Source organism: Euprymna scolopes, chromosome 3 (assembly GCF_053919585.1).
Source record: "Euprymna scolopes isolate OS-2025 chromosome 3, ASM5391958v1, whole genome shotgun sequence".
In the NCBI taxonomy this organism is placed as follows: Eukaryota; Metazoa; Mollusca; class Cephalopoda; order Sepiida; family Sepiolidae; genus Euprymna; species Euprymna scolopes.
The window spans coordinates 138040566-138057073 of record NC_136484.1 but is presented as its reverse complement, the minus strand read 5'-3'; the positions used below and the strand labels follow the sequence as shown (position 1 = coordinate 138057073).

The following is a 16508-nucleotide window of genomic DNA, read 5'->3' as shown; positions in this document are numbered from 1 at the left end:
TGTGTTGTGATTTGGCTTTCAAGCACACTTGATGCTTATTTTAAGTTCAAATGTATCAAACTAACAAAAAAAAAAAAAAAAAAAAAAAAAAAACTATTTTTCAGAAGTGCTCAATATAATCAATAAAGCTATCATAAATGAAATTATATAAACACCAGGAAAACCCTACATAGATTAACTAACATCTCAAAGTTACTCGTCTCGTCAGGGTTCAATAATGAACTAAAATTCCTTTAAGTCATTACTAAACCTCTGCTAAAATGAGTAACTTTGGCAAAATGTTTATTAATCTGTGCAGGGGTTCTCTGATGTTCATATAATTCCACTTATAGATATTCCTCAACATCACTAATCCTTGTAAAGGATGACAATCAACAATACCAAGATCTAGTTAATTACCCTAACTTTGGGCTTTAATCATAATTCACAAGGTGTTATGAAATCAATCAGATGATAAATATCAATTAAAAAATAAAGATCTTGGAATTAAAAAAGTAAATTTCATTTTTTTTCTGAACACAAGTATAAAGATTATGAAAAACATTGTTTCAATAAATGTCACTGTATTTACACTTTTAGTCATTCAAACTTGTTGAGTACATCTTTTGAGTCCCATACAAAAAATGAAAAAATGTATAAAAAAGGAATATAGTGTGAGTGCAGAAGGATAAATTGTTCTTCATTCAATTCTGGACAATGTTAAGTATTCCTGTTAGCATTTATACAGAGAGCATCCATGTAATTTTTTTTCTAAATTTTATGAATTATTCACATTTCCAGTCAAATGAAGTTCAAAAGAATTCGATTAAGGTTTTTCAATTTCTTTTACCATTTTTTTTTATAGAGTGAAGAATGTGAAGTCAGTACTTACTACTAACTCACTTTAAAAAAGACAAGATAAGCATAATAACTTAGCAAGCCAATTCTTTAAGCTTTTACTTACTGGATAATCTTAAAAAGTTCCACAAGTAATATCTAAGTTTTGGTTGGTTTCTAAAGTTTTGTTTTATTTTTTAAATTTGATAATTATGTCGCAGTTTTGACTTCTTGATGAGCAGGGTTTTAAAAGAATCCATTTGTTTTTTTATTGAAAACAGCAAAACTATTGCTCACTCCTATATTATTTTAGGCAGGTTTTTAGTCAATTTTTCCCCACTATTTATTAAATTAATAACTGTTTTTACTCGAGTAAAAACCCAATAAATTTTCACCAAATGATTTATTTAAAAGATTTAAAAGTTCTGGTTGTTTAAAAAGTTGATTTTGCTCACACAATAAAAGCCATGTTTGACTTCCACAAAAAAGTAAATAAAAAATAAAATAAATATTGATTTTTTTTTTTTATCCTTTTTCCAATTGCTAGATATGAAAATTAAGTTTTCTTTAAATAGAAACACTTCATTGTTTTTTTTTTTCTAACAATTGTAAAGTAGGACAGAAATGGAAAAAAATTTTGTTGGCAAGTGAAAAGTGTTGGCATGAGCTGCTAATCTTAAACACTAGTGAAAATTAGTGACAGAGGTCGGCTCCTTCATCACTCTAAGGCAGAAATTTTTAAAATTAGTTGGCCCACAGATGATAAACAAATTAATTCAGCATCTCTCTAACACAATGCACTCTTATGCTATCCAATATGTAAAGGTCAGATCATAAGCCACATTTCAAGACAGTCAATATCTCTCATATACCACAATACGCCTAGCCCTACAAAGTGTGGAACATCTCATTTACTCCCTACTGAGAATAGAATCTGACTAGAGCAACAGACGCTAGAGCATTTTTGATCCAACACATGTTTGCACAAGAAGCTGAACACCATGACAGGAAACCTGAAAATCATCTTCATTCTGGAAACAACACTAACAGTAAGCCATACCTTTCTCCTGGTTTCACATTATTGGGGAGGGGGTAAAAAAAAAAAAAAAAAAAAAAAAAAAAAGAAGAGTTGAAAAGTATGTTATACTGATAATCATCAAACCAGTACCAGTGGGTACACCCAGAACAGAAACATTCATTTCGAATGCACTCCTGTCTTATCAAAGAACCAACTGTTGATTTTATATGCTAAGCTATTCTGCTTGTGCAGTGATAAACTTCACAAATGCACTTGTGATGGTAGGCTTTATAAGGTGTTAACTTTTTTCAACATTCGATTTTTCTGATTATCGATCTTTGATACTTATTAAAGACATTCTGACTTTAAACTTATGTAAGAACACTGCCAGATACATAAAGTACATTTGTGTCAAATTTCATAAAAATCAGCCCAGCCGTTTTGGAGTCTATAGGGAACGAACTCACACACAAAGTGCTTTTTATATATTATTTTATAGTATATAAATATATATTATATTATAGTAGATTTTGAGAAACACCTACTTCATAACAATTTAAATCGTCAGGTTTTGGATGATTTTAATGATATCCAAGATTAGAACAGTAGTCGGAATTATCCAAATAATAAATATTCAAAGTATGTAAACATCTTTTTCATCTATCCTGCATAATCATATTTAATTTTTGATGGCTACACTTGCTCGTTTCCAAAAATACACTTAAGGATTAAATATTTATAAGAAAATTAGAATACCCATCCCAGGATAGGTAAAATGAATTTCTTAGAAACAATTTTGCAACACTTATATCCTCTTATAAAGATTTAAATCAAGATATTAAATTTTGTCTAGAATTCCAATTTTGATCAAGATCCATTATATAATTTTGAGTTTGAGAATCTCAAATTTAAAGCAGTCTTAAGAAATTAAAAACCAAGGAATTTAACTATAAATTAAATTTAGTGCGAATCTGAAATATTCAAATAGAGATTTATACTCATATTATACCTCCTAAAATCTCATTAAAAGTTCCTATTCAAATTTGAGGAATATTTATTAAATGATGTTTAATACCTATTGTTCAAATTTCAGAAACATTGAAGGTATCTGAATGTTCAAAGAGTTTCTATGCCTTTTATACTTTTTTTTATCATTATCCTAAATTAACTAAATATAACCCTCTTATGCCTAGCAGCTGTGTTGCAAAAAAATTCATAATCAATTAGGTTATAATTGAACCTTGTACACACTAACATATACACATACTAAATTTTATCATCGTAGAGACTAAACGAAATATCAGGAAAACAGTGCAATGCTTAAATTGTATATTCTCTCCTGATGTGATTAACATTCCAATTATGTGATGATTTAACAAACAAATGGAATAACAAAAGATGCAACAAAATGGTGCAACAACAAAAAATGCAATAGTGTGACAACAAAAGCAACAACTTGGATCATGAAGATGATAAAATAGATGCAAAAAAGAATGCACAATTTTATACAAAAACATTTGAAACTTTGATGAAAAAAACATCAAGTGAGAAAAGATTTAAATTCAATAGACGTATTGTAGACATGACTTCTATAGATAAATTGAAAATGGAGATTAAAATTTTTTGGGGAAAAAAATCCGACTCACTTTGTCTCTTGTTGGTTTTATAACTGATTCATTAACACTGGAACCGAGTTCTTTGGTCCGTTTCGCAGCAGTGCTAGCAGCTTTGGTTGCCTAGAAAACAAAAGAAAAATTCAATAGCTATTATTATCATCATACTAAATGCAAGTTCATCAACGTTTGTTTCCCTAAAGCCGTTTTCTATACACTTCAATAACATAAAATACATACTAAAATAGATTTTAGTTCTGAGATTGACTTATATTTGATTTAAAAAATTGCTTTAATTGCTCAAATTAACTATAATTCATAATTAACTGAACAAGTCATCCATCTCAATCTTAGCTGTCTATATATTTCTATCAACGCCCCCCTCTCCCTTCCTGTCACTTGTTCATTTAACCACTTTCTAATACCTCTTAGTGCCTGAGAATTTAGAGGAAGTTTGTTTGTTTTACAGCAAATCAACCGTTTTTGGCTATCTATTGCTAAGTCAGTTTTAATTGGGGAAGGGGGTCTTTTTTTTTTTATAGAAGTGTCAGAAGTTTACATAGTTATGTTTATATGGAAATTGAAAATCAAAAAGAAGTTTTTGCTTGTGTAAAGGACATATGTGTATGTAGGACCCATGAATTAGATATTAGGTTTGCATCATATGAAAGTTTAATTATGTATGATCATTATGGTGGTCGGAGGTTTTGTCGTCTGCTTCCAAGGTTTTAAATTTATTCTGATCTGTGGTTCTTGTTTTTGACGTGGAGCAGTATCTGTCTTTTTTTTTTTATTATTTATTTTCTGTTTGGTTGGTAAGAGATTTGATTTTTTCCCCTTTCCGGAGTGTATTAAGTGTTTGTTCATTTGGTTTTCAAATTTTGTTAGTTTTCATGGGTTATTTATCTGGAAGTTGTGTTTGGATTTTGAGGTCTGATGGGAGGTTACACTATGTTATTTTCAAGTACAGCTTCAGTTGATGGTAGTTGCCACAAGGTGGCCCTCAATGCCTCAACTAGTTCTTGGAGTGTCTTTATTAGGATTGTGATTCCCTTACGTTTTGTGTTTTCTGTTGTTGTTTTTTTTTTTTTTTGTTGCACCTGCATACAATCTAACTGGTTTTGTTGTGGAGGCTGATTCAATGATCTTTCCGACTTTGGTAAAGCTTATGTTTTTGTATATTTTAATTCATTTATTCCTTTTTCTTTGATCCAGTTTTGGCAGAGAGATGAATATGTTGGATAATTCTCATCACAGTTGGTGTTTCCTTGGCATTCTGTTTCCTGGTGTTTATTGCGGCCACATTTGGGGCATACTGTTTTTCTGGTGCAGTATATTTTGTAGTGGCCGAATCTTTGGCAGTTTAGGCAGCAAAGTGATCCGAGGATATAATGTTTCTACTTTAATGTTAATATATTCAATTTTGATTTTAGTTGGTTGGGTGGGAGTGTTGAAGGTTAATGTGTTTGTGTTTGTTTGTTCATTTCTTTTTATTCTTTTGGTATTTATAATTCATTATAAATATATTATAAATTATAATTTTTATTAGGTTAGTTTTTATTTCTTTTTTAATCTTTTTATTTGCTTTGTACTTAGATTTTTTTCTTTATATTGTTTTTCAATTAGAAATGGGGATATTTTGGTTATTTGTGTATTGTCTTGTGATTCTAAGATTATATACTCAGGGAAGATCGTATTTTCATCTTCGTTGCTTTCTGTGTATGAATCTGGATGAGGTCTTTTCATTTTTTTGGAAGATATATGAAATATTTTCTTTCATTATCCCCACCCTCTTTGAAGCCCTATATTGGGAGATGATGAGGGGATGGGGGCATTCGTCCAAGCATCTCAGGGATACAAAGATAATATACTCAGACATTGAGTGTAGGTGCATGTGACAGTTTCTTATTTCCTTGACTGCTGCAAGGCTTAATAGGGAGGTTTGTTGTCAGTAGCATTTTGGCTCGCTATCTGATTAACTCTTGCCATCACCTTCTAATGTATAGTATGCTTTGCTTTACTTTTCGTTTTGGGAGTGAGGTGGTGCATTACCATATTTCTTTATTGGGGAAGGGGGTACTGATACTAGGGCTTGTCATGACTAGCGGATTCAAATCTCCCATCTAGCCTTAACAACTGCCAAAGTGATATGTTGGGAAAAGGAAGTTCTTAACTTGATCTCCTAATCCTTCAACCACCAGGATTTTGTCCTAAGGCATCACAGGTCGCCACCCACAGCTAACAGATGGTATCATTGAGACTTTTACCCTCTGCAGGGAGGCAGTCAGCATATTCTACAACCCCACTGACAGGACAGATTTAGATAAAGAGCAACTTTTTTTCAGCAGGATCATCTAATTTACATGCATATGTCTGTAAACACCATAAACACATAAATTAGATGGCAAAACAATAATTATTTACATCTCTGACCAGCTTATTTGGCATAATGAAAAGAGTCTTTGCTAATGGGTTGAAAGGCTAGGATTCAATACTTGATAGAATATCTTTTTTCTGCAGGAAAAGGTCAGCAACAAATTTACATTAAAATGGCCACTATCTTTTCTCAATAGTAAATGCTTCTATCACCTGATATACTAGTATACTACTTTGTTAGGAAAATTGCAAATAGTATATACACCTGCCTACTTGATATTTAATTTTATCTAAAAACAAGTTTTTGTTATATAATTAACTTCTTCGCTAAAAAATTAAAAAGTAGACATTTGTGACTATTCAGAATTAAACAGGATTATTTAATCATTTAAACTTTGGAATTATCATGTATGAAAGCATTCAACTTTTTGAAATCTATTTACATTCAATACACAATAAGCCTTTAAAATTTTGCTTCCATAGTTATTCTGACTAAAACTAGATTTTACTTTGAAAGTATGAACGGTTAATTCATGCTTTCATAAACTTCACATGCTTTAATACAAAACAATAAGAAATTAACAAATAAATTGAAATAATTAGAAACCAAGTTTTTACTCAGATGATACAAAATAAAATGTTTCCAACTTGTAAATAAAACATTTTAATTGTAAAACAAACAAAATCCATCTGTCTTACTATTTCCTGTACATATCAGTGTGAATGCTTTTTGCCTCTATGTGACTTAGATTTTTTAAATTTTCTATTAAAAGATTATTTATTGCAAACTGCAATCACAAATGAAACGTGTAAAATAATTTTTCTAGTAGTCTTCTTCTGAACATGCAAATTTTGAACAGAATATTTTAGTCTTTAAACTGTACAATTCAAAACACAATCGCCTATTGAAGTAAAATTTACTTCAAAGCTTTAAATATTGTATCATGATAGAGTTAGGCTCTTCAACCTGATACACTTGCACAACTATTAATGTAACAGCAGATGAATAAAGAAATGACTTGAACAAGTTTATAACAGCTATGCCTGTACAATCATGTTACAAGCAAATGAATGCTATGGTTCCATTAACTTTGTGAGGATGCAGAGAGAAATGACATGACTATAGTTCGGTTAATTCGAGGTGTTAACTTTAACAGTTCTGATTCCTTGCTATTGAGGATGAAAGTGCCCAGACTGAAATCAGTTTTGCATTGCAACTACCTACAATGATATAAAGCTCTGGTCAGAAAGAAAAACATACACATATCTCAATTGAGGGTAATTGAGAAAAAAGCAGACAAAAAAGTCAAGTGATCTCAAGTACAAATATATATATATATATATATATATATATATATATATATATATGTAAACTTTTAAAAGATATTTCTTTATTGAATTATCTTTCAAAAAGGTAAATATTTTTATATACAAAAATTAAGAGAAAAGACAAAAGAGGGGGTAGAATGAGCAAAACTAAATGAAAATAAAAAGACTCCCGGGCACCACCAAGTAGTACAGCTAGTTTGATATATAATAACTCTATAACAGATTAGGTACTCAACCTGACAGTAAATGAATAAAGAAATAAGTTGAACAAGTTTTATAACAGTTATGTTCGTAGAATCATGTCACAAGCAAATGAATGCTATGGTCCCACTAACTTTGTTTCAGAGGATGGAGAGAGAAATGAGATGGCTTCGGTTTAGGTTATTTGTGGTGTGCACTTTGATGAAGCAGTTAGTTCTAACTCCCTGCTATTGAGAGAATCTGCTTTGCATTGCAACTACCCATGCTGGTATGGACATGTTTAACATAGCTCTTATTAAATAACCAGATGTATGCACATTCCAGTTGAGAGTCAAGGAAATAAGGCAAACCAAGAAAGAATTGGAATGACTCAGTCAAAAATTACCTCAAGAAATGGCACATCCAAACCAACATAATAGATTTTCAGAGAAAAAAACGTGTCACCATGGCCAAAGTGCAACCCACATCTCATGTGGAAGAGACATGTTAACCAAAGAAGACCAGAAGTATGTGTTATATTAAAACAAAAACAATTATTGAAGTAGAAAATGGTAAAAACAAGTAACCAACTGCTCTTTATATTATAGATTAACCAATCCATGCAGTTATGGATTGTTATTTGCTGTGGCCATTCCAGGTGCACATTTATATGAAACCAAGCGAGTCACATTTCACACTTGTACTGCAACTGACATTTCAGAACTGTGTTTAGCCTCGTACCATTAGAAAAAGATAATTTACATGTGAAAAGTTTTCCAATACGCATTACAGCATCTGCTAACTTTGAAGCCATTAAAACATGTTGGGGCACCGATGACATTTGCCAACTATTATTGATCTTAAAACAACCCAGTTGGCAGAGGCTGCTTTAATCTTCAGTTCAATAATTCTCTGCTTTCATTTCAGCAAATCTATTTCTAAAGCGACCATGGAAAAAAGAAACAGATATGGCTTCTAAAAACATCTTAAAAATAAAAACAGATTTTCATAGCAAATTCTCAATTGCAATGAAATAAACAACTGTAGTGATTAAATTGAAAATATCAGATATAACATAAGCCATTTGTTATTTTTTATCCAATATTTTTACAAGTCAAAGTAACTCCTTTGATATTGAAATGTAATATATAGTAGAAACCCAGGATACTGCATTAAAAATTAGTAACAAAATACAGTACAGTATATAATACACATGTATATAATCAAATAACATTATAAATGACACAGTAAGGCAGGGCAAATACCGTAACCAGGGGCTGGAAAAACATTGTATTCCACATCATAACCTAAGTCAGCGGTTCTCAACCTTTTTTGACCCATGGACCCCTTTTCCCTTCTTTTTTTTCTTGGTGGACCCCCTTATAATTTTTGGTCATAAAACAATATTCTATTTCTCAATATAATTTTTTGAGCTTTTAATAAACAAATAAATATTATATAATCAAACTTTATTTTTAAATGAAAACTAATTTAATGCAAATAAAGTATTTTACAACAATTATAATAATGAAAACTTGATTAACGCTAACTGTTTTTTGTGTTTTTGTTTTTGTAAATTCACGTAATGGAATGAATGTGTGTGTGTGTGTGTGTGTGTGGTTTTGGTACTTATGCAGGATACGGGCCGTGCTATTTTGTAGATAGGATTTTTAAGTTATACTCAATTTTTACGGTATGTTTTGTTCCATTAAATTGTTAGGTGAATGTACATACATCTCAACCTTTTCCCGGCTATCGCCCCCAAAAGCTATTTTTGACTTAAGTTAATTCATAATCGCCTACAAGAATAAATAATAACAAATATTGTAATTATGACTAACCAACACTAGAAACATTTTGTACATGCAAATGGAAAACAAATTAATTAAAAATAATTTTATTGCAAATTTACAAGAAATGTAGAGAGTCTAACTAGTGTGAGCCCTGAGATTGGTGATGTTTCGCTAAAAATTAAATGTCAGGTTTAATATTACTCAAGCAGATACGAATATCTCCACGAGAAATAATGTCAAATCTGTTTCGTTCCTTCTGTAAAATGTGATTCACAGCGCTGAATCCAGTTCGACAAGATATGATGTTGGGAAACACAAAAGGATTTTCGACATTTGTGACCACAAATTTGGATACAGTGATTTTACAATGTTTGATTGCCAAAATGCACACACAGTTTCTCTTTTGAACTTGATTTGCAATTCATCATTGCATTTTATCTTGATGATTTCCTCCTGGATATTTTCGTGTGCACTAAGAGGATCACAATCGAATGGGTCAATCATCCATGGCTCAATAGTGAAGTCAAATAAATCGGAAAATCTGATATAATTTCAAAAAATTTCAAAAATTTACTCGCAAAAATGTCAAAATTTTTCAGATAAAACTGATTGAAAATCGCCCCCCAAAATTTGATTTTCGCCCACTAGGGGGCGATTCGCCCCCGGTTGAGAACCGCTGACCTAAGTAACAAAAAAAACAAAAAAAAAAGTATCCTAGGGCCACTGTATCTCGGAGTTCTAGTGTACTTAGTTTTACTGATACATTGACTGCTTGGAGTGGATTATTGGTTTTAAAATTCAAACTATTCTAATGTACCTGATTTTTTTTGTATGTTCTTTTAGTTATTTAATGCTAACACAATGCCAACAACAACACTACTGCATTTAACCGAAATTTTTTCTATTTTTCTAGTAAAGGGAGTGGAAAAAAGACAGTGGGTGTGGAGAAAGACAGAAAGAAATAAGGTGTGTTAAGTAGAGAGAAAGAAAATGGTGTCCTGGGGAAAGGTGTGCAGAGTGGGGGAGGGGGAAGAAAACAAGTATGTGAAAGGGAGACAAAGAAAACAGGTGTGTGAAGGGGGAGAGAAAGAAAAAAGGTATGAAAAGGAAAGAAAAAAAAAGGAAAGGCCTTTATGGCAGAAATGTCTACTCAATAAGATCTCTAGCTATATAGCTAGAAATGTCTTCTCAATTATTAAAATTATTTTTTCTGATAGGTTCATAATAGTGGTTGATGGGCAGAAATCAGAAGCTCACAGTATTAATGCTAGAGTTTTTCAGGGGTCCATCCTAGGCCCAACTCTCTTCCTGATCTACATCACTGATCTCCCAAATAACATCCTAAGATCATTCAGACATTTATGCTGACGACACTACCATCTATGACAACACTTCAAAGGCTATAAATGACCAAGTTCTCTGATTCTCTCTTCTCTGATCAGACGTGGTGCAATGGGGAAACAGGTGGCTGGTTAATTTTAATGCATCTAAAACCAAGTTTCTATCTTTACATCATCAACGCTCTGACCCACGTCTGGCGTCAATTGAAACGAATGGCTCTCGTCTTGGGGAAGCTCCATGATTTAATAAGCTTCTAGATCTGATCTTTATTCCTGATCTGAAATGGAACATGTACATCAAATACATTGCCAAGGTCACCAGAAAAATGGTGGGATCATTCTATTGCCCCAGTAGATATCTCACTGTTGATGCAATTATCTACCTGCATAAGAGCCAAGTACACCCTAGGATGAAGTACTGTTGCCACATCTGGGCAGGAGCTGCTAAAATAGCACATCCTGTTTTGACAGAGTTCAAAATCAACTTTGTAGTATAGCAGGGGATGCCCTTTTCTCTTCCTTGCAACTTCTTTTCTACAGAAGAGACGTTGGGAGCCTGTCTCAGCTTTATCGTTATTTTCATAGCAAGTGCTTGTCTAAGCTCCAATCTATGTCCCCCACCGCCTTCTCAAACGCTCACAAAAAAAACAAAAAAAAAACACTCGTCTAGCTAAAACCATTATCAATAATTTCCTTCAATCTTTATCTGCACCTAAACATAGATTCCATGAACAAAGCTTTTTTCTTAGAATAGCTCGTCTGTGGAACTCTGTTCTGTTCCTCTCTTCCTTGCTGACTACAATATGGTCGTCTTCAAGTCCAACATAAACAAGTTCTTGATTAGCTATTCCCTTAAGTAATCCAATCTACCAAATTTTCACTACTAATGATTACTACGATATTGTCCCACTGACTAACGTATACTCATTAACCCTTATCCTCAAGTGGCTTCTGAACCTTAATAAGTGGTGACACCTTTGTGAAAAAAAAAAGTGATGGGAAGAGAAAGAAAAAGGTATGTTAAGAGGAGAGAAAGAAAAAAAGGTATGTGAAGAGGAGAGAAAGAAAAAAGGTATGTGAAGAGGAGAGAAAGAAAAAAGGTATGTGAAGAGGAGAGAAAGAAAAAAGGTATGTGAAGAGGAGAGAAAGAAAAAAGGTATGTGAAGAGGAGAGAAAGAAAAAAAGGTATGTGAAGAGGAGAGAAAGAAAAAAGGTATGTGAAGAGGAGAGAAAGAAAAAAGGTATGTGAAGAGGAGAGAAAGAAAAAAAGGTATGTGAAGAGGAGAGAAAGAAAAAAAGGTATGTGAAGAGGAGAGAAAGAAAAAAAGGTATGTGAAGAGGAGAGAAAGAAAAAAAGGTATGTGAAGAGGAGAGAAAGAAAAAAAGGTATGTGAAGAGGAGAGAAAGAAAAAAAGGTATGTGAAGAGGAGAGAAAGAAAAAAAGGTATGTGAAGAGGAGAGAAAGAAAAAAAGGTATGTGAAGAGGAGAGAAAGAAAAAAAGGTATGTGAAGAGGAGAGAAAGAAAAAAAGGTATGTGAAGAGGAGAGAAAGAAAAAAAGGTATGTGAAGAGGAGAGAAAGAAAAAAAGGTATGTGAAGAGGAGAGAAAGAAAAAAAGGTATGTGAAGAGGAGAGAAAGAAAAAAAGGTATGTGAAGAGGAGAGAAAGAAAAAAGGTATGTGAAGAGGAGAGAAAGAAAAAAGGTATGTGAAGAGGAGAGAAAGAAAAAAGGTATGTGAAGAGGAGAGAAAGAAAAAAGGTATGTGATGAGGAGAGAAAGAAAAAACGTATGTGAAGAGGAGAGAAAGAAAAACGTATGTGAAGAGGAGAGAAAGAAAAACGTATGTGAAGAGGAGAGAAAGAAAAAAGGTATGTAAGTAAGGGAGAAAGAATGTGAGAGGCAGAAATTTTACTTTCATTCGATTTCTTACATTTTAATAATTAATCCTTACTAATGGCTTATTTTTCTTTTCATTATGAAAAAAAGTTGGAGGACTTTGCTCCCTATTTCATATGTACTTCACCAAAGGGAATTACATACTTGGAAATCTTCCATGGAGTACCTCCTAAACATTTGATTAAATGGAGGTTATTTATCTGTTAAATTAGATCCAGACTGATTATCCCATAAATAGCAGAGCCATTTAATTCTGTGTATCCTGGACAAAAACAAAAACCTTCATTAGTCAATTTTGATGTGATTTTATCAAACCTGTTCACGTGAAAATTCAGCTTCAGGCCGTTAGCAAACAGAGCAGAAAATAGAAAGTTTTTGAAACGCCAATTTAAGGGAGACTAAGTTCCTGAAGTTTCAAAGAATTAGCCCCAATAAGAGTGTTTACTGGCATCTTAACTGTTCCTGGATTCAATTTTTCCAGCGACTTAATTGGTTTAAAATTGCCTGTGAAAACAATGACCTTTGACTACCCGTATCTAACAGGCATTAGAAGTATACAGGGTGGCCCTTTATCCTCATTGAGATTTTATGCAGTTTTCCTGTCCCGTTAAAGAGACATGTCCCACAAAGAATTTGGGACTCTTAGGGCACATAACAGAATAGGGATTCTTTAGTCCACAAACAACGTAATGGTATGGAAATCCCTTAATGTCCTCGAAATTAATTTCAGAGTGCTCACCAAGACACTTGGTACACAATTTAAGTTCTTTAGCCCTTTGAAATTTAGCATCAAAGTTCTGATATTTGGAACAGTCCTTAACAGAGTGGTCTGTAACCTTGCATAATTTACAAATTTTATTAGTTTTGCCATTATTAGTAAATGGTTCAAAGGTATTCATACCTTTCTTTACATTAATGGGTTTGGAGTAGGAACCGGCCTCCATTTGGGACCTTGGTTCCAAAGAAGAAGCCAATATTTTACGTAGGCTGTTTTCCCACCTTGTAATGGTGCCGCCATCAAAAATTCCAAAATGTCGAAACTATGACATTTTTTAATATTCAGACTAGACTTTAAAAAAATTATTTGGTGCTTGCTAGTTAAGATAGAGTTGCCAGATTGATTTTTTTTTTTTTAGTACGTCGTTTTAATCAAAAACAGTAATGTTGAAAATAGTAATATATCAAAAAGTACGAAAATTCATAGAGCAGAAAATTATTTGGTAAAACTTGCGGAAAACGCTATGTTTTACAGTTTTAAAAATGGAACAAATTTAAACATCATTCCGTTTTACATCCAACTCACCGTTCACATTCGACATTGGCAACTTTTCTAGGTTTTCGGGTATGCTGACAAGGTTGAGGGTGTCTATTCCAAAAGCCATTCTTAACATGGAGAGGTTGGGGATGTTGTAAACATAATCAAAAACCTATAAAAGTCGACATTTTCAATGTGAACGGGGAGTTGGACTTGAGTATAAAATTACCAAATATTTTACCAAATTAACTGTTTTTCGTTTAAAAATTAAATTATTTCATTTCTGTTAATAAAATTTTATAAAAAATTATAAAAAGAAATCTTTCGTTTATATATATAAGTACGATTGTTGAATGTTATTTTTTCGATTACTTTTGATTTTTGGGGGCACATGCGCAAGTAAAAAAAAAAAAAGAAAAAGATTAAAGTGGAACGAAATTTAAACTTCCGTTCCATTTTTATAACAACCATAAAACAGAGCGTTCTCTTCAAGTTTTACCAATTATTTATAGTTACAAGTAATTTTTATAGTAAATTGGGAGAAATTATGGTACTACTATAGTTTATCGCCAAAAATGAAGACGCCATTTTTTCAGGCACCTGTCATCAGAATCAGAGGGAGAAATCAGTATTTTAAACTATGGCCGAAGCAAAGCATGAAATAACAAAAAAAATTAAATTAGATAACGATTACTTCCAAAAAGTAATTACTACATACCTCAGCATAGTATAAACACCCCTAACTTCCTCATGTTAAGAACGGCTTTCCAGGTTGGGGAGAGGGGGTAATCCGAAATCCGTTCTTAACATCAGAAGATTGGGGATGTTTATACTAATTTTCTTGTTATTTCATGCTTCAGTCATAGTTTAAAATATTGATCCCTCCTCTGATTCTAAGAACAGGTGCCCGAAAAAAATTGCGGTTCCATTTTCGGTGATAAACTGTAGTAGTACTAAAATTGCATTAAGATTGCGAATAAAGAGAACATACTTATTTCCCTTTTCGAAACTTTAATGGCGGACTTTTTTTAAGACGATAGCGATAAATTGTTTTGCTTTTTGCTTTTTTTTTACTAAAAACACAATAGCATTTGTTATACTTGATGAATTTTCATAATTTTTGGATATATTACTATTTTCGACATGACAATTAAGTATTGTTGTTTTTGTTTAAAACGATATATTTTTTTAAAACTATCTTTTGACTATCTTAACAAGCACCAAATTATTTTTTAGTCTTGCAGTTTAGATTAACCAAAATATGAGAAATACACAGAGACATAGTTGACAGTAAACCGTCTGTAAGAATCTATATATTAATGATAGCGTGTGTGTTATTTTCTGTGTCACACTTACATCTGGGTTATTTAATTGTTACATACTTCCATTTCTTGTCATAAATAATTTTACCAAGAATTCTTCATAAGTTTTGGTTATAACTTATGGCACTCCAGTAATCTATTTTTTTTTTTTTTTTTAATAAATAATTTTATCAAAAATTCTTCACAAGTTTTGGTTATGGCTAGAGGAACTCAAGTTTATATATATATATATATATATATATATATAGTGAGAAATTCTATATACAGTCGCCATCTTTCTTGTTTTGTTTGGCTGCCCACGCAGTTAGGTGGTTGGCCGTCATTGGTTAATTTTGAATGTGTAAGGTGATTTGATTGACGCGCTTTTTGTATCACGCTTTTACTTGCAGTCCACACAGAAACTCGGCAAATGGATGGACTCAAAACCCAGCGGCTCCTACACTGAAGGGAGCCACAACAATTCCTTTGTGTTGTATCACCAAACAGTTGGTGAACAAGGAACCACACCTCTACAAGCAGAGACAACTTTATACTGGTGAAACTATCCCAATTAAGGATGACATTCAAGAACAGTTCTTCATGTTTATTTACCAAATATTGGATCTTTTCTCAATCCACCTAGAGTCCCAAGTGACTCATTATGCCTAATTATAGGCGCAAATATTCCAGCCGAGTCCACCATGAACATCATGGATCCTTTTGAGGAACAAAGAACTAACATTCCAACAATAGGAATTCATACTACTGGCTCCGTACGTATGGAGGCAAAACAGCCACCGTTTTGCAAACGGACAATACCAGAACCAATAAACTTTCATTGCTGTTACATTTGAATAAATTTGGAATTTGAAAGATATGGCTTTTGTATTTGTGGATTCTTTTGCCTCTGCAGGGAGTAAATTGGGATGTGAGAAATAATTTCTTGCATTCTCTTTTTTTTTTTTTTGCAAAACGAGTTTTAAATATTCTCAGTTTTTTTGCATAACGATTAGTTTTTTATATAATTTGTGCAAATTCTTGATTTAAAATGAGCAGATTCCTAGTGTTTTTTTTTCATAATTTGAGTAAATTTTTGTTGATAAGTTTAATGTAATTCTTGAAACTGTAGTTTGTTAACTGAAAAAAAAAGAAAAAAAAAAAAAAAGGAAAAAGATAAAAAAAAATTTTTCTGTTTTGTTAAATCAGAAAAGTATTTATTTTGTTAATGTTAACTTCTGTCGCTAAAAACTAATAAGACTTTGATAAATTTCGATTGATATGTTTGCACTCACAAAAAAAGTAAGTAAGAAAAAAAAATTGGAATTCTTCTTGCATTTGAAATTGCACTAGGTAATAATTTAATTTGACCTTGAAATAGGAGGCGTAAGTTACTAGCGTATTATAATTGCATTTTTTAAATTAAAATCTCACGTAGATCATTTGTTCGTGCCTAAATTGGAAAAAGAAAAAAAAAAAAGAAAACTTGGGTTCAAAATTCTGTAGACATAAAAAAGAAAAAACAGGAGTAAAGAAACCGTTAATGATTTTTTTTCTCGTAATTTAAATGTAAAAGTCACACTATATTTGAAT

General features: G+C 32.1%; 1 protein-coding gene across 3 annotated transcripts in view; it reads right to left on the bottom strand.

Moving 5' to 3' along the window:
* The window catches only part of LOC145259194 (ADP-ribosylation factor GTPase-activating protein 1-like), a 175767-nt gene that overhangs the window by 28516 nt on the left and 130743 nt on the right, over positions 1-16508 (bottom strand). For all 3 annotated transcript variants that reach the window (XM_080116977.1, XM_080116999.1, XM_080116988.1), the window contains exon 8: positions 3481-3570. In XM_080116977.1, coding sequence (XP_079973103.1) covers positions 3481-3570 — 90 coding nt within the window. The remainder of the gene's footprint in view (positions 1-3480; positions 3571-16508) is intronic.